This window comes from Caenorhabditis remanei, chromosome IV, assembly GCF_010183535.1.
Source record: "Caenorhabditis remanei strain PX506 chromosome IV, whole genome shotgun sequence".
NCBI lineage: Eukaryota > Metazoa > Nematoda > Chromadorea > Rhabditida > Rhabditidae > Caenorhabditis > Caenorhabditis remanei.
Window position 1 is genome coordinate 25,735,391 of NC_071331.1, and position 19,610 is coordinate 25,755,000.

The 19,610-nt window shown below is 37.3% G+C and overlaps 2 protein-coding genes across 2 annotated transcripts; both read left to right on the top strand.

Annotated features, from left to right (window-relative positions):
- Window positions 1-6,480: 6,480 nt before the first annotated feature.
- On the top strand, window positions 6,481-8,688 carry GCK72_016365 (uncharacterized protein; the record flags this gene model as incomplete). Its single annotated transcript, XM_053731465.1, has 6 exons — window positions 6,481-6,618; window positions 6,958-7,032; window positions 7,554-7,624; window positions 7,837-7,936; window positions 8,247-8,568; window positions 8,654-8,688. 6 exons carry the CDS (start codon window positions 6,481-6,483, stop codon window positions 8,686-8,688), a joined length of 741 nt encoding a protein of 246 aa, XP_053586237.1.
- A 7,358-nt stretch (window positions 8,689-16,046) lies between these two features.
- On the top strand, window positions 16,047-19,374 carry GCK72_016366 (uncharacterized protein; the record flags this gene model as incomplete). Its single annotated transcript, XM_003096152.2, has 6 exons — window positions 16,047-16,184; window positions 16,524-16,598; window positions 17,120-17,190; window positions 17,403-17,502; window positions 17,813-18,134; window positions 19,253-19,374. The coding sequence occupies 6 exons, from the start codon at window positions 16,047-16,049 to the stop codon at window positions 19,372-19,374; spliced, it is 828 nt and encodes a 275-aa protein (XP_003096200.1).
- Window positions 19,375-19,610: the final 236 nt, after the last annotated feature.

Consider the following 19,610-nt stretch of genomic DNA (forward strand, 5'->3'; position numbering starts at 1 on the left):
ATCTTCATTTTTTAAAATTGAGCAAAGTTTTAAATCAAAAATATAAGTATAAATTGAAAAAAATGGACAAAAATCATTTCAAATTTCATATTTATCTTTAAAGTTCTTCGGTTCCAAAATCTTGCAGCTCTTCAACGAAAGGAAATGTTCGAACGAATATTCGAACGAATATTCGAATAGTCATTCGAATATTCGTTCGAAAATTCGTTCGAATAATTGTTCGATTAAAATTTCGAACAACTGTTCGAACGAATATTCGAAAAATTATTCGAATATCATTCGAATTTTTTTCGAAAATAGATATTTTCGAATAAGAAATTTCTAATTTTTTGTGTTTCACATTTTGGAAACCTAAATATTTGGAACCAAAAAATCTAGAATTAGATCTGATTTGGATTGATTGTTTTCCGATTAAGCTGATTCCGATTAAAAAAAGAGGAAATCTATAATTCTTCTGAAATATTTTTTGTTGAGGCTAAAAAAGTTAACCACAGCAAATCTCAGTTAACCTCAAGAAACTTCAGTTAGCCTCAACAAAATCTCCAACCACTATATAGAAAAAGAGTTATTTGTGTTTGTGTCGAAAAAGAATACATCCTCTTCTAAATCCGCTTCCCCTAATACCCACTCGGTTTCCACGGTGATGTATCTTTCTGACTGGTACACACCCATAAAAGAGCCCAACGTTTTCTTTGCCTTCTGAATGAATATGAATACAACAGGAGAGAGGGGACACGAAAAGAGGGAGAGAGCAGCAATATGAACGGCGGGGTGACACGGAAATACACCGGAAATGCGTGCATAACGCAGAAGTGGTGAACACAGAGGCGGGAGAGAGTATTCTATTATGAGGGGTGACGTGGAAGGAACTGAATTGGTGTTCGTTGTGTAGGTCAAATTCGGGATGTCACTTTTGTAGTTGGCGATTTTACCGCCAATCAAGGCTGTCAGAAAGGCCGTGGGCCGCTTTTATATCTCAGTTCCCTGCCATGGAAAATTTTTGCTTCTTCAGACGGCCTTGTAGAGGACCAAAAAATTAGTCGATATGCATAAATTAATGAAAACAGGAATGAAATAGTTCAAACCAAGAGTATTTGACACAATCACGAAGACACAATCACGCCAATAGCGACCAATGATGATGGATGAATGGAAGATGAAGTGCACAACCCGTTCGATTTCACTACACCCGGACAGTCCGAACCAGAGTTTCCCTTTTTCACATCTTTGTCATAGCTGTATCCGTTTGGTCTCCTAAATGTTTGGAACTAGACTCTAATGATAACTTGAAATGGAAATATCGATTTACTTACGTTGGACCCATTATGCAATATCTAGTAGTATGTTTCCTCGGACACTTGGTTTCATTTAAAAACCCGCAAAATGTTCTTTACTATGCTCCGGCTTACTTTATCACGGACCATGACGAGTTTAGCTTCGGTGGAGAAGTTCACTGAAAATAGAGTGAGGTGTGCAAGGGCGCTCTAGAAGACTAACCAGTTATCAGTAAGAGTAATCCAATGGTGAAGTTCATCTTTGATATTTAGTTGGAATGGATTTATTGAATTCATTGTTATCGGGTAGATCTTATCGCAACCGAAAAAACAAATAGCCGGGTTCACGCAAAACACCTTATATCTCTAGAATGGGTGGTGCAATCGAAGAGTTAAAGTATGATCCCTCATTCATTATACCTACCCGAAACCAACGTTTTCAGAATTTCCCAGAAGACGTGGAAAACAGCAAAAGACGCTCAGCTAATCCCCCTCATAAAAATATAGCGAAAAGAGAAGCAGAAGAAGTACAAAAGGGGAACGGAAGGAAATAAAGAAGGCTCTGTTTTAATTAGTTTGGAAGAGGAAGACAGGGGGATTAGTTATCAAGACGACGATTCTGGAGAAGACGTCGACGTCGTTGGAGAGAATGACGGAAGGAAGAAGAATGCTATTTTGTTGGGTAAAGGCGAGAGCATAGCACTTTGGAGAGGAAGTGGAGAACCAGGATTCTGATTTTCGTGGTTTCAGACTACCTGGATTATAAGAATGGGACTTAGAGATCTGGTGGTCCGCACCTCCTAATGACATAGACCACTACTTACTTTCATTTCCAGTTCCAGAGATCCTTTCTCTTCAATTTATAAATATTCATTTCTGATTCTATCTGCATCATTATGTCATTACACTCAAGTACAAATGACGTGACTATCTAATCCATCAGATCTCTCAAAAAAAAGTATGATATGTGCAGGTATTAATACATCCGTACTTACAAACAAATCCAGATCCTCCTTTTTCATTCAAATAACTCAAGCGACACTCTTTCTATCTGTTTTTCAGCGTCTGACATTTTTTCGTTTTCATTTTCAGAATGTGAAAAAACAAGGCATTGGTAATGAAGAGAGAAGAAAACTAATTAAAACATTTCCAACGTTTTTATAATGAGAATCACAACATCTCAGCAGCTAATTCATTTCCTCTTTTTTTATTGCTTCTCACTTTTATGATTCCTTCTATTTTATAGCAGTTTCAGAATACTTTCCACTTGTCAGTCTGTCTGTAGGTCTGTTTGTCCGGATATCCTATAAGGGCGACTGACAGGGAAGACAAACGGTTTATTTGAAGTCTGTTGGTCTATTTATTTGGCTGTCCAATCTAAGCACCTGACTGTTATCACTTTACTCCGGGAGTGAAAGAAGTTTGACTGTCTGTACATCTGTTCCATCACTATATCACAATACTGTATATGTGTCTGGATATCCGGATGGCCCCTGTCATATGAGATCCCCCATCCTAATCCTCCTTCCTTTCTAAGCTCCGCCCACTTGTCTCCTCCTTCCAGGTTCAACTACATACATATATTACTCATCTCCTTCCTTTTCCCCCTTTACTTATTTATTTGAATACGTGATTTTTGTGACCTACCAAGTTTTCTTAAGATACGTGGCATATTTTTTAGGTATGTCTGCCACGTCATCATCGTTTGCAAATTCCAGTTCCTGAAGTGGACAGTCCCACGCCCTCTTAACTCCCCCATAATTTTGTAGAAATTTGCATTTGGAGAAGAAAAAAAGAAGAATTTAAAAAAAAACTATTTTATACCAGAACCCTCCACTTTGAACCTCCTGAACCCCCTTTTCGATATAGGAAGCTCCCGGAAATGAAATAAAGAAAACTCCTTGTTCTTCTTGAGTCTCTAAGGGTGTGACCAGAAAGAAATTTGCGAAAAAATTCCTTTTTTTATGAGAAAGATGCCTTCAAGGGCTTTGCGGGGGAAACCTATCTATTGGAACACTCGTGGATGGGGGAAAAATGGAGAGAAAAAACTTTCTTTTTTTTCTTATTCTATCAGTGCAATCCATCTGGTTTAGGCTTCCGTGTTTGTTTCAAAAATGGACACCTCAATTCCCATCGGAGGTCAGAAAGTACTTCCGGCATCCCCCGGATTCAGCTATTCTATATGTCACAATGCTCTTATATTCGGATGTCCTGTTACATTCATTGTGTAGATTAGATCCTGGGCTACATTTTTCAAATTTACAACTTTTTTCTACGGGCGGTCCTTGGGAAGACGGTTTGAAGTCAGAGAAAGAGAGAGAGAGAGAGAGAGGGGGAGCGCAGACTGTTAGACACTCTAGCTTCTCTGGGTTTTTTCAAGTCTTCCAAGAGAGAAAAAGAACCACTCCTTTGCTTCTTCAGTAATTACATTTCATATCAAAACAATTAGTAGAAAGCAATCTAGACTCATATTTTGGAAAAATTATACGTGATTTTCTAAAATTTAAGGAAGGCGGGACATGAACATGGGATAGATTACTTTTAGCCACCTAATCTTATAAAGCATGTTGACTGGTTGAGAGCAAATAGTTATATATTTTTTGAATTGGGGAATTCTAGTAGTCAGAAGATCAAAAGTCGCCTAGTCGCTCTTTTCGGCCAGATCTTTAGGAGATATTTGAAAAATTGCGAGAGCGTCCACATTCTCTTTAACCGCCTGTATCTTAGAAAAGGCGGGCGCTTTTAACAGTTTATCTATCAGCTTTAAAGATAATCTACATGAAATTCTACTCATTTTAACCATACTTGTCAAAAATCGGGCCGGGCCGAAATTTCTCTTGGCCCGGCCCGGCCCGGCCCGGCGGCGCGGATTCAAAAATGGGTACCCATTTTTACCAATTTTTTTTTGAAATTTTTCGAAAAAAACAGTAAAAATGCTTAAATTATCATTACATATTCACATTTTGATTCAATTTTAAATGTTTATTCAAAAACTATACTTTTTTCAAAAAATTTCAAAAAATTTCCAAAAAAAGTTCAAAAACTCAAAATGTTTTGAAAAAATGTTTCAAAACGGGCCGAGCCGGGCCGAGATTTTTCCTGATTTCGGCCCGGCCCGGCCCGTGACAAGTATGATTTTAACAATTGCCACTTTTCTTGTACCTTCTCTCCCTAGCCTACTGTACCTTGAATAACTATTCCGTCCTTCCGAGCATTCACTACATCACCTTTTTCTGACCGCAAATCAAAAAATAAGTAGTAAATAATCAAATTCTATGTATTTTAAATTGAATATTCCTGAAAAATTGAGTACATTTATTGGAATGGAGTACTGTCCTCTTGTGTTTGGAGGGGGTGTGGGAGAGTACTTATTTTCCTAGAAATTGTGGTTCGGACGTTCGGACAACATCCAAAAAACTCGTTTGGCGCGTTTCTGATGCCTATTAAGACAAAATAAACCTGTTTTGAAAAAAAAAAACACTCTAAAAGCTTCATTCTTTTCGATTTCTGCAAAGTTTGCAAAGTTTGCAGTTTTTTAATAAGATCACTGAAATCAATCGGATATCCTCTTAAGTCGTCGTCTACAAAGTTCTTCCTGACATCATTACATATCGGATTTGAAAAATCATTAATAATCCACCTTTTCATATTTAAAAAATAAGAAAAAGTGATCTACTAACATTTCTGTCAGTTCATTCAAAAACACTACTAATCTTTTTTGTGAAAAATGACAAATCAGAAAGTGCTCGTGTGAAGTAAATAAGGATGTATAGAAAATTAAGAGAGCTATTCATAGAGATCATAGATAACGGGTTCCTGGGAAGTTCTCAAAATATAGAATATAAAAGGAACCACAGATATTGAGGAAAGCATGATATCTGACCGATCATTAAGTAGATCTAGATCAGGGATGTGCGGAACTGAAAATTTTAGAAACTTTCGATTTCCATTCCGCATGCCTCTTTCTGTATGTCTGTCCGGATGTCTCTTGGACTTTCGATTAGTTGGTCTGTTGACCTCAAATTCTTATGTCTGTCGATAGACAACTCTATCCAGGTGTCCACAACTCAGTTCTGATTCCGACGAGTAAATATCAGAACACACTTCTGACCGAACCAGGATGTAAATTTCTTATTTATAGGGGTGTCATTAGTTTTGTCTCCATAACTCATAGACAATTTGATGTTTCGGAAAATATTATATCAAACAACTCAATTACCTCAATAACTGAATGTATACCACCAACACCTATAATTATATTTAGTCACTTTTCTCTCTCTCTCTCTCTCTCTCTCTCTCTCTCTCTCTCTCTCTCTCTCTCTCTCTCTCTCTCTCTCTCTCTCTCTCTCTCTCTCGTTGGTGCCTAGTACCCGAGACAAACATTTTGGAAGCGAGTACTCGCTTAGGAGAGATGCGGTGTTCTTTAAAAATATTCGATGAGATTTTGTTCAGAAAACTGAACCGCCTGTCTTAGAACCGTGCGGATGAAAACTGGTACGAGTCAGAACCCTCAAATCTAGGCATAATGCCTTCAATATAACCATTATTTAGTCGGTTTTAACACGCACCAGTTTTAATGCGAGTTAGTGACAACATCACAGAAAAAAGTTTTTCCAGAATTTTCAAAGTAAACAAAACTTTCCTGTAGTCCTCAAACATTCCCAATTCTTCTCCGCTTCCGCTATACTCAATTTGACTTATTTTCACTCTGATATCCATAAATAACGCGCCGCAACTTGTTTTTTTCTGTTCTCCTCAAAAAATCTTCTTCTGAATTCTCTCTTGCTCTTGTTATGATTAAATCACGAACACCCATTCCCTCATGTATTCTTCTTATTTCCTATTTTCTATCTTCTTGCCAATTCTTCTGAAAAGAGAGATGAAGAGAGAAGAATCTCTCTCTTGCGACATCTCAACCCGATTTCCGTTTCTCCATTAGGCTCCGCCCACTTTCTGCTCTTTTTCTTGTTTAGGAGGAGAGAAGGCGCCTTCTACTTTTGCTTTCTGAAGGAACACGAGGAACGTCTTCTGGATTCTTGAAGAATTTTATTTGAAAAAATTTTGCTCTTTTTTTCACACCATCTTTCTTATTTTTTTTCTTCAAATTTTCCGTTTTCCAGACATCGCGGATTCCTTGATTCCCTGAAGACGTCTTCTAAAGTTGTCCGAATTCCAAGTTCCCCAATTCCCCCAACGTGAAGTGAAAATGGAAGCCCTCGATCGTTTCTCTCCAGAAGAGAAAGACTCCCTACGTCGGAGTTGGAAAGTACTGGACAAGAATTTGAATAACACTGCCTACAATATATTTGAGATGATCTTCAATCAGAGTCCCGATACTAAACAGGTTGGTGGGAAGGCACAGTAAGCATTGAGTAAAATCAATTAAAATAAGATCAAAATCGGTGTGGTTTAAAATTCACTTGGTTTTAAGAAGAAATACATTGAAATGCGATTTTTTTCATACAGAAAACACTAAACAATGCAATAATAAGCGTTAAAAACTTGCAAAAAGTTGACAGATATCTCTGTAACTCTATACCTACCAAGTTGTTGTTTGAAAAAATATTTGAAAAAATATTTAAAAATCATATCAAATAAAAGGTACAGAGGAAAAACTCACAAAAGTGAAAAGAATTTAAAAAAAAGCTATTTCAAGTTACTGTGACCATTTTATCTTTTTCAGCTCTTCCCATTCATGAAGTTCAACACTTCGGGTAGATCAAAGGAAATTGAATTTCATGCATTGCGATTTATGCAGGTTAGTCCGTTCCCACTATGTGCCTGTTTTGTCTAGATGTCCATCTCTATCCCTCAGCAGTCACCAAGCGCGCGGGAGACACCCCAGCCAACATATAAGTGCTCGAAATTTTGCAATGCCTCCTTGAGATTCCGTCATAATTCGAATGATTTGATTATACCAAAAAACTTCTTGAAATTTCATAAATTAGTTTATGAACTTGGGTGTCTGAATGCTAATATTTGTACTAAAAATAAATAATCGTAGATCAAAAGTGGACGACCAACTGACGCATCTCTTTCCGGTATAAATTATCATTATAGCGTATTTGCATTAAAGATCGTTGTTAGTACGTGCTATTTTAGGATATCTAAAAAATCTGGTGCACTACGGCACGTAGTAGTACCGCTGTGAGAAGAATTGAATGGCGGTGTAGAAGGGGGATAGATGAACGTTGCCAATATGTTGTGGAATATATTTGTGGACATCTGGACATTAGAAAATCTGAACAGACATACTGAACTATATGTATATGATTTCAGGTGCTCGAATCAGTTGTGAAGACATTGGACAATCCGGAGTCACTGAATCCACTTTGTGATAATTTGGGAAGGTAGGATACATTTTTGTCGTGTAAAGATTTCTATGGGATTTCAATATTTCTCAGATTTCCTGCATAAACCACTTTTTCATGGAATTTTTCGTTGAGAATTGCAAAGATCTTCTCATAATCACATTTTACAACTATTTCAACCAATTTTTTTGATTTTTCGACATCCGAACACCCCTACCCACAAACTGACACTTTATTCCTATTTATTGCAGAGTTCATGGCCGTCTCAGTGAGTCACGTGGCTTCCGAACCCATCACTGGGGTGTCTTCATCGAGTGTACATTGTTTCATTTCCGGAAAGTTCTTGGACAGGTAAACAAATTTTTTGATTTAGGGATTACACTTTTCGGATGGAAAGTAAGAAATTTTGGATGAAAAACATTTGAAAAATGTTGTGACTACCTTATTTTCTAAATTCAAAACATAGATATGCAAGGGAACATTTAAACCTTTTTTATGTTTATAAAGGTGGTTTATGCAGGAAATGTTACTTTGAAATGATAAGAGATCTGAGAAATATTGAAAGGAGATCAGAAGATGAGTTAAGAAAGGAAGTAGACGTAGAAGATACATATGATTTTGAAATGTTTTACACAAAAAATGTAAACCTTTCCCGTTTCAGGATTCACATTTCCACCGAATGGAAACACTGGACAAAGTGATAATCAACTGGCGTACCATTCTCCGCCTTCTCATCAAACAAATGAAACGTGGCTTCAACACAGACATCAAGAATCGTCAAGCGTCTCGTGATCTGGAGGATAACCACAAAGCATCCACATCGAGTTCTCCAATCAGTCAGGAGTCATGCAGTTTGGGTGGGGTACTTAGAAAGAACTCGAGGCAGTTGATGTTTTTAGCGGTGCCAAACAACGGTTCGATGTCTCAGTCGTTGACACTCCCGACTATCAATAATAACTATCGTAAGGGAAGCGATAGTCGATGTGAGTTTGAGATGGTTTTTGTAGTTTTTTTGTGTTCCTTGTTGTGTGAAATTTGCAAAGTAGAAGAGATTGTGACTGTTTTTAGCGAGACACGATATTTGTATAGCTCCTAAACGATAGAAAACTATTTCAGTCCCTTTTTGTCTTTTGATTGCAGACCACAAGTTATTGGTATTTTTGATTGCTTTTTTTTTGAGTTCTGAACGTAGAAATTGTATTTAAAGGAGGTGAGAACTCAAAAAAAATGTTGGCTCAAAATTCGGTAAGTGATTGCTCTGTGGGACCCGAACACATGACCGAACGCGCATGGGTACAAAACCGCAACCGGCTGAGCTACGCGGCCAGGAACGCAGCAGCCCACCCGGGGCTGTGATAAATGTGGGTGCTTCTCAATCACAATTTCGATCACAATTTTTTTGCGTTCTAACCTCCTTCAACATGCTTTTTTAGTATGTTCGAGCTATGATTCATACCTGCAGGTAGAATTATAAAGATCAAACTTGCCAAATCTTGGCCCGGCGCGGCCGAGATTTCGGTCGGCCCGGCGTCAAGAAAAGGTACTTATTTTTTGACCAAATTTTTGAATTTTTAGAAGATTTCATTTAAAAAATCCAATTTCTAGATGCATAACAAGCTTTTGCTTGAATGCTAAAGTATATTCAAAAATTCGACATTTTTGGAAAAAAATCAAAAAATTTCGAAATTTTCTTCAAAAATTAGTTCACAAAGTTTTTGAATTTCGAACCCCGGCCGAGAAAGATTCCAATTTAGGCCCGGCCTGGCCCGTGACAAGTTTGATAAAGATAGTTGAAATACACGTACGAACAGTATTCGAACAGTATTCGAAGGCAATTTTATTCGAACAATTTTCGAATATCGTTTCTAATAAAATGTGAAAATTTTTACTGTTTTTCAAAAAGTATTGTTTCCCGACGGAAAATATTCGCAAGAATTGCTAGTTTTGTGGATAAATTTCCATCTGAACTGTTCAAAACATTCGAAATAGTTCTGACACATATCTTCATTTTTTAAAATTGAGCAAAGTTTTAAATCAAAAATATAAGTATAAATTGAAAAAAATGGACAAAAATCATTTCAAATTTCATATTTATCTTTAAAGTTCTTCGGTTCCAAAATCTTGCAGCTCTTCAACGAAAGGAAATGTTCGAACGAATATTCGAACGAATATTCGAATAGTCATTCGAATATTCGTTCGAAAATTCGTTCGAATAATTGTTCGATTAAAATTTCGAACAACTGTTCGAACGAATATTCGAAAAATTATTCGAATATCATTCGAATTTTTTTCGAAAATAGATATTTTCGAATAAGAAATTTCTAATTTTTTGTGTTTCACATTTTGGAAACCTAAATATTTGGAACCAAAAAATCTAGAATTAGATCTGATTTGGATTGATTGTTTTCCGATTAAGCTGATTCCGATTAAAAAAAGAGGAAATCTATAATTCTTCTGAAATATTTTTTGTTGAGGCTAAAAAAGTTAACCACAGCAAATCTCAGTTAACCTCAAGAAACTTCAGTTAGCCTCAACAAAATCTCCAACCACTATATAGAAAAAGAGTTATTTGTGTTTGTGTCGAAAAAGAATACATCCTCTTCTAAATCCGCTTCCCCTAATACCCACTCGGTTTCCACGGTGATGTATCTTTCTGACTGGTACACACCCATAAAAGAGCCCAACGTTTTCTTTGCCTTCTGAATGAATATGAATACAACAGGAGAGAGGGGACACGAAAAGAGGGAGAGAGCAGCAATATGAACGGCGGGGTGACACGGAAATACACCGGAAATGCGTGCATAACGCAGAAGTGGTGAACACAGAGGCGGGAGAGAGTATTCTATTATGAGGGGTGACGTGGAAGGAACTGAATTGGTGTTCGTTGTGTAGGTCAAATTCGGGATGTCACTTTTGTAGTTGGCGATTTTACCGCCAATCAAGGCTGTCAGAAAGGCCGTGGGCCGCTTTTATATCTCAGTTCCCTGCCATGGAAAATTTTTGCTTCTTCAGACGGCCTTGTAGAGGACCAAAAAATTAGTCGATATGCATAAATTAATGAAAACAGGAATGAAATAGTTCAAACCAAGAGTATTTGACACAATCACGAAGACACAATCACGCCAATAGCGACCAATGATGATGGATGAATGGAAGATGAAGTGCACAACCCGTTCGATTTCACTACACCCGGACAGTCCGAACCAGAGTTTCCCTTTTTCACATCTTTGTCATAGCTGTATCCGTTTGGTCTCCTAAATGTTTGGAACTAGACTCTAATGATAACTTGAAATGGAAATATCGATTTACTTACGTTGGACCCATTATGCAATATCTAGTAGTATGTTTCCTCGGACACTTGGTTTCATTTAAAAACCCGCAAAATGTTCTTTACTATGCTCCGGCTTACTTTATCACGGACCATGACGAGTTTAGCTTCGGTGGAGAAGTTCACTGAAAATAGAGTGAGGTGTGCAAGGGCGCTCTAGAAGACTAACCAGTTATCAGTAAGAGTAATCCAATGGTGAAGTTCATCTTTGATATTTAGTTGGAATGGATTTATTGAATTCATTGTTATCGGGTAGATCTTATCGCAACCGAAAAAACAAATAGCCGGGTTCACGCAAAACACCTTATATCTCTAGAATGGGTGGTGCAATCGAAGAGTTAAAGTATGATCCCTCATTCATTATACCTACCCGAAACCAACGTTTTCAGAATTTCCCAGAAGACGTGGAAAACAGCAAAAGACGCTCAGCTAATCCCCCTCATAAAAATATAGCGAAAAGAGAAGCAGAAGAAGTACAAAAGGGGAACGGAAGGAAATAAAGAAGGCTCTGTTTTAATTAGTTTGGAAGAGGAAGACAGGGGGATTAGTTATCAAGACGACGATTCTGGAGAAGACGTCGACGTCGTTGGAGAGAATGACGGAAGGAAGAAGAATGCTATTTTGTTGGGTAAAGGCGAGAGCATAGCACTTTGGAGAGGAAGTGGAGAACCAGGATTCTGATTTTCGTGGTTTCAGACTACCTGGATTATAAGAATGGGACTTAGAGATCTGGTGGTCCGCACCTCCTAATGACATAGACCACTACTTACTTTCATTTCCAGTTCCAGAGATCCTTTCTCTTCAATTTATAAATATTCATTTCTGATTCTATCTGCATCATTATGTCATTACACTCAAGTACAAATGACGTGACTATCTAATCCATCAGATCTCTCAAAAAAAAGTATGATATGTGCAGGTATTAATACATCCGTACTTACAAACAAATCCAGATCCTCCTTTTTCATTCAAATAACTCAAGCGACACTCTTTCTATCTGTTTTTCAGCGTCTGACATTTTTTCGTTTTCATTTTCAGAATGTGAAAAAACAAGGCATTGGTAATGAAGAGAGAAGAAAACTAATTAAAACATTTCCAACGTTTTTATAATGAGAATCACAACATCTCAGCAGCTAATTCATTTCCTCTTTTTTTATTGCTTCTCACTTTTATGATTCCTTCTATTTTATAGCAGTTTCAGAATACTTTCCACTTGTCAGTCTGTCTGTAGGTCTGTTTGTCCGGATATCCTATAAGGGCGACTGACAGGGAAGACAAACGGTTTATTTGAAGTCTGTTGGTCTATTTATTTGGCTGTCCAATCTAAGCACCTGACTGTTATCACTTTACTCCGGGAGTGAAAGAAGTTTGACTGTCTGTACATCTGTTCCATCACTATATCACAATACTGTATATGTGTCTGGATATCCGGATGGCCCCTGTCATATGAGATCCCCCATCCTAATCCTCCTTCCTTTCTAAGCTCCGCCCACTTGTCTCCTCCTTCCAGGTTCAACTACATACATATATTACTCATCTCCTTCCTTTTCCCCCTTTACTTATTTATTTGAATACGTGATTTTTGTGACCTACCAAGTTTTCTTAAGATACGTGGCATATTTTTTAGGTATGTCTGCCACGTCATCATCGTTTGCAAATTCCAGTTCCTGAAGTGGACAGTCCCACGCCCTCTTAACTCCCCCATAATTTTGTAGAAATTTGCATTTGGAGAAGAAAAAAAGAAGAATTTTAAAAAAAACTATTTTATACCAGAACCCTCCACTTTGAACCTCCTGAACCCCCTTTTCGATATAGGAAGCTCCCGGAAATGAAATAAAGAAAACTCCTTGTTCTTCTTGAGTCTCTAAGGGTGTGACCAGAAAGAAATTTGCGAAAAAATTCCTTTTTTTATGAGAAAGATGCCTTCAAGGGCTTTGCGGGGGAAACCTATCTATTGGAACACTCGTGGATGGGGGAAAAATGGAGAGAAAAAACTTTCTTTTTTTTCTTATTCTATCAGTGCAATCCATCTGGTTTAGGCTTCCGTGTTTGTTTCAAAAATGGACACCTCAATTCCCATCGGAGGTCAGAAAGTACTTCCGGCATCCCCCGGATTCAGCTATTCTATATGTCACAATGCTCTTATATTCGGATGTCCTGTTACATTCATTGTGTAGATTAGATCCTGGGCTACATTTTTCAAATTTACAACTTTTTTCTACGGGCGGTCCTTGGGAAGACGGTTTGAAGTCAGAGAAAGAGAGAGAGAGAGAGAGAGGGGGAGCGCAGACTGTTAGACACTCTAGCTTCTCTGGGTTTTTTCAAGTCTTCCAAGAGAGAAAAAGAACCACTCCTTTGCTTCTTCAGTAATTACATTTCATATCAAAACAATTAGTAGAAAGCAATCTAGACTCATATTTTGGAAAAATTATACGTGATTTTCTAAAATTTAAGGAAGGCGGGACATGAACATGGGATAGATTACTTTTAGCCACCTAATCTTATAAAGCATGTTGACTGGTTGAGAGCAAATAGTTATATATTTTTTGAATTGGGGAATTCTAGTAGTCAGAAGATCAAAAGTCGCCTAGTCGCTCTTTTCGGCCAGATCTTTAGGAGATATTTGAAAAATTGCGAGAGCGTCCACATTCTCTTTAACCGCCTGTATCTTAGAAAAGGCGGGCGCTTTTAACAGTTTATCTATCAGCTTTAAAGATAATCTACATGAAATTCTACTCATTTTAACCATACTTGTCAAAAATCGGGCCGGGCCGAAATTTCTCTTGGCCCGGCCCGGCCCGGCCCGGCGGCGCGGATTCAAAAATGGGTACCCATTTTTACCAATTTTTTTTTGAAATTTTTCGAAAAAAACAGTAAAAATGCTTAAATTATCATTACATATTCACATTTTGATTCAATTTTAAATGTTTATTCAAAAACTATACTTTTTTCAAAAAATTTCAAAAAATTTCCAAAAAAAGTTCAAAAACTCAAAATGTTTTGAAAAAATGTTTCAAAACGGGCCGAGCCGGGCCGAGATTTTTCCTGATTTCGGCCCGGCCCGGCCCGTGACAAGTATGATTTTAACAATTGCCACTTTTCTTGTACCTTCTCTCCCTAGCCTACTGTACCTTGAATAACTATTCCGTCCTTCCGAGCATTCACTACATCACCTTTTTCTGACCGCAAATCAAAAAATAAGTAGTAAATAATCAAATTCTATGTATTTTAAATTGAATATTCCTGAAAAATTGAGTACATTTATTGGAATGGAGTACTGTCCTCTTGTGTTTGGAGGGGGTGTGGGAGAGTACTTATTTTCCTAGAAATTGTGGTTCGGACGTTCGGACAACATCCAAAAAACTCGTTTGGCGCGTTTCTGATGCCTATTAAGACAAAATAAACCTGTTTTGAAAAAAAAAACACTCTAAAAGCTTCATTCTTTTCGATTTCTGCAAAGTTTGCAAAGTTTGCAGTTTTTTAATAAGATCACTGAAATCAATCGGATATCCTCTTAAGTCGTCGTCTACAAAGTTCTTCCTGACATCATTACATATCGGATTTGAAAAATCATTAATAATCCACCTTTTCATATTTAAAAAATAAGAAAAAGTGATCTACTAACATTTCTGTCAGTTCATTCAAAAACACTACTAATCTTTTTTGTGAAAAATGACAAATCAGAAAGTGCTCGTGTGAAGTAAATAAGGATGTATAGAAAATTAAGAGAGCTATTCATAGAGATCATAGATAACGGGTTCCTGGGAAGTTCTCAAAATATAGAATATAAAAGGAACCACAGATATTGAGGAAAGCATGATATCTGACCGATCATTAAGTAGATCTAGATCAGGGATGTGCGGAACTGAAAATTTTAGAAACTTTCGATTTCCATTCCGCATGCCTCTTTCTGTATGTCTGTCCGGATGTCTCTTGGACTTTCGATTAGTTGGTCTGTTGACCTCAAATTCTTATGTCTGTCGATAGACAACTCTATCCAGGTGTCCACAACTCAGTTCTGATTCCGACGAGTAAATATCAGAACACACTTCTGACCGAACCAGGATGTAAATTTCTTATTTATAGGGGTGTCATTAGTTTTGTCTCCATAACTCATAGACAATTTGATGTTTCGGAAAATATTATATCAAACAACTCAATTACCTCAATAACTGAATGTATACCACCAACACCTATAATTATATTTAGTCACTTTTCTCTCTCTCTCTCTCTCTCTCTCTCTCTCTCTCTCTCTCTCTCTCTCTCTCTCTCTCTCTCTCTCGTTGGTGCCTAGTACCCGAGACAAACATTTTGGAAGCGAGTACTCGCTTAGGAGAGATGCGGTGTTCTTTAAAAATATTCGATGAGATTTTGTTCAGAAAACTGAACCGCCTGTCTTAGAACCGTGCGGATGAAAACTGGTACGAGTCAGAACCCTCAAATCTAGGCATAATGCCTTCAATATAACCATTATTTAGTCGGTTTTAACACGCACCAGTTTTAATGCGAGTTAGTGACAACATCACAGAAAAAAGTTTTTCCAGAATTTTCAAAGTAAACAAAACTTTCCTGTAGTCCTCAAACATTCCCAATTCTTCTCCGCTTCCGCTATACTCAATTTGACTTATTTTCACTCTGATATCCATAAATAACGCGCCGCAACTTGTTTTTTTCTGTTCTCCTCAAAAAATCTTCTTCTGAATTCTCTCTTGCTCTTGTTATGATTAAATCACGAACACCCATTCCCTCATGTATTCTTCTTATTTCCTATTTTCTATCTTCTTGCCAATTCTTCTGAAAAGAGAGATGAAGAGAGAAGAATCTCTCTCTTGCGACATCTCAACCCGATTTCCGTTTCTCCATTAGGCTCCGCCCACTTTCTGCTCTTTTTCTTGTTTAGGAGGAGAGAAGGCGCCTTCTACTTTTGCTTTCTGAAGGAACACGAGGAACGTCTTCTGGATTCTTGAAGAATTTTATTTGAAAAAATTTTGCTCTTTTTTTCACACCATCTTTCTTATTTTTTTTCTTCAAATTTTCCGTTTTCCAGACATCGCGGATTCCTTGATTCCCTGAAGACGTCTTCTAAAGTTGTCCGAATTCCAAGTTCCCCAATTCCCCCAACGTGAAGTGAAAATGGAAGCCCTCGATCGTTTCTCTCCAGAAGAGAAAGACTCCCTACGTCGGAGTTGGAAAGTACTGGACAAGAATTTGAATAACACTGCCTACAATATATTTGAGATGATCTTCAATCAGAGTCCCGATACTAAACAGGTTGGTGGGAAGGCACAGTAAGCATTGAGTAAAATCAATTAAAATAAGATCAAAATCGGTGTGGTTTAAAATTCACTTGGTTTTAAGAAGAAATACATTGAAATGCGATTTTTTTCATACAGAAAACACTAAACAATGCAATAATAAGCGTTAAAAACTTGCAAAAAGTTGACAGATATCTCTGTAACTCTATACCTACCAAGTTGTTGTTTGAAAAAATATTTGAAAAAATATTTAAAAATCATATCAAATAAAAGGTACAGAGGAAAAACTCACAAAAGTGAAAAGAATTTAAAAAAAAGCTATTTCAAGTTACTGTGACCATTTTATCTTTTTCAGCTCTTCCCATTCATGAAGTTCAACACTTCGGGTAGATCAAAGGAAATTGAATTTCATGCATTGCGATTTATGCAGGTTAGTCCGTTCCCACTATGTGCCTGTTTTGTCTAGATGTCCATCTCTATCCCTCAGCAGTCACCAAGCGCGCGGGAGACACCCCAGCCAACATATAAGTGCTCGAAATTTTGCAATGCCTCCTTGAGATTCCGTCATAATTCGAATGATTTGATTATACCAAAAAACTTCTTGAAATTTCATAAATTAGTTTATGAACTTGGGTGTCTGAATGCTAATATTTGTACTAAAAATAAATAATCGTAGATCAAAAGTGGACGACCAACTGACGCATCTCTTTCCGGTATAAATTATCATTATAGCGTATTTGCATTAAAGATCGTTGTTAGTACGTGCTATTTTAGGATATCTAAAAAATCTGGTGCACTACGGCACGTAGTAGTACCGCTGTGAGAAGAATTGAATGGCGGTGTAGAAGGGGGATAGATGAACGTTGCCAATATGTTGTGGAATATATTTGTGGACATCTGGACATTAGAAAATCTGAACAGACATACTGAACTATATGTATATGATTTCAGGTGCTCGAATCAGTTGTGAAGACATTGGACAATCCGGAGTCACTGAATCCACTTTGTGATAATTTGGGAAGGTAGGATACATTTTTGTCGTGTAAAGATTTCTATGGGATTTCAATATTTCTCAGATTTCCTGCATAAACCACTTTTTCATGGAATTTTTCGTTGAGAATTGCAAAGATCTTCTCATAATCACATTTTACAACTATTTCAACCAATTTTTTTGATTTTTCGACATCCGAACACCCCTACCCACAAACTGACACTTTATTCCTATTTATTGCAGAGTTCATGGCCGTCTCAGTGAGTCACGTGGCTTCCGAACCCATCACTGGGGTGTCTTCATCGAGTGTACATTGTTTCATTTCCGGAAAGTTCTTGGACAGGTAAACAAATTTTTTGATTTAGGGATTACACTTTTCGGATGGAAAGTAAGAAATTTTGGATGAAAAACATTTGAAAAATGTTGTGACTACCTTATTTTCTAAATTCAAAACATAGATATGCAAGGGAACATTTAAACCTTTTTTATGTTTATAAAGGTGGTTTATGCAGGAAATGTTACTTTGAAATGATAAGAGATCTGAGAAATATTGAAAGGAGATCAGAAGATGAGTTAAGAAAGGAAGTAGACGTAGAAGATACATATGATTTTGAAATGTTTTACACAAAAAATGTAAACCTTTCCCGTTTCAGGATTCACATTTCCACCGAATGGAAACACTGGACAAAGTGATAATCAACTGGCGTACCATTCTCCGCCTTCTCATCAAACAAATGAAACGTGGCTTCAACACAGACATCAAGAATCGTCAAGCGTCTCGTGATCTGGAGGATAACCACAAAGCATCCACATCGAGTTCTCCAATCAGTCAGGAGTCATGCAGTTTGGGTGGGGTACTTAGAAAGAACTCGAGGCAGTTGATGTTTTTAGCGGTGCCAAACAACGGTTCGATGTCTCAGTCGTTGACACTCCCGACTATCAATAATAACTATCGTAAGGGAAGCGATAGTCGATGTGAGTTTGAGATGGTTTTTGTAGTTTTTTTGTGTTCCTTGTTGTGTGAAATTTGCAAAGTAGAAGAGATTGTGACTGTTTTTAGCGAGACACGATATTTGTATAGCTCCTAAACGATAGAAAACTATTTCAGTCCCTTTTTGTCTTTTGATTGCAGACCACAAGTTATTGGTATTTTTGATTGCTTTTTTTTTGAGTTCTGAACGTAGAAATTGTATTTAAAGGAGGTGAGAACTCAAAAAAAATGTTGGCTCAAAATTCGGTAAGTGATTGCTCTGTGGGACCCGAACACATGACCGAACGCGCATGGGTACAAAACCGCAACCGGCTGAGCTACGCGGCCAGGAACGCAGCAGCCCACCCGGGGCTGTGATAAATGTGGGTGCTTCTCAATCACAATTTCGATCACAATTTTTTTGCGTTCTAACCTCCTTCAACATGCTTTTTTAGTATGTTCGAGCTATGATTCATACCTGCAGGTAGAATTATAAAGATCAAACTTGCCAAATCTTGGCCCGGCGCGGCCGAGATTTCGGTCGGCCCGGCGTCAAGAAAAGGTACTTATTTTTTGACCAAATTTTTGAATTTTTAGAAGATTTCATTTAAAAAATCCAATTTCTAGATGCATAACAAGCTTTTGCTTGAATGCTAAAGTATATTCAAAAATTCGACATTTTTGGAAAAAAATCAAAAAATTTCGAAATTTTCTTCAAAAATTAGTTCACAAAGTTTTTGAATTTCGAACCCCGGCCGAGAAAGATTCCAATTTAGGCCCGGCCTGGCCCGTGACAAGTTTGATAAAGATAGTTGAAATACACGTACAAAATTTGTCCATCTCAGTGCTACATAAGCCGTAAAATAGCTACTTCTGGCGTCCCACCTTTTTCCGGGAATTTTGGAAAACTGTCAGTTTTTGTCGGAGAATAATGAAACTTTCACAGAATCTGAAGACATAGCTGGGGACGCGATTCCCAAAGTTTCAAAAATATACGTTTATTATTAACCGTTTTATGACAATCCGGGACTCGCGGGACGGGGACGCTGGACGTCCCAACTCGTCCCATTTCGAGCGCTATATTTAACTCTTATAACTCCTAATAAACATTCTATCTTTCCAGTATCTACCGTCTCCGCAGTCTCCGCTAGTTCCGTATCCCCAGCCATCGAACGTACCCCATCGACTGGTCTGTTCCGGCCATTGAAAGAGTTTGCAAGACGTCGTTTTATCAATCATTTCTAATATTCGAAAATTATTCTTCATCTCCTCATTCCTTGCTGAATACGCTTTTAAAGTTATATTTTTCTTCTGTTCTCCTTGATACATATTCCAGTATTTATTTTTTTCAATTTGTCTAAAAATATTTAAATTGTATTGATTTTTATTACTAATTTGCTGCATCTTCTATATTATTTATGTCTAAAATCATTCAATTTTTCTTGATAAAAAATATACTACCTAAGTTTTTGGTCGCTGGT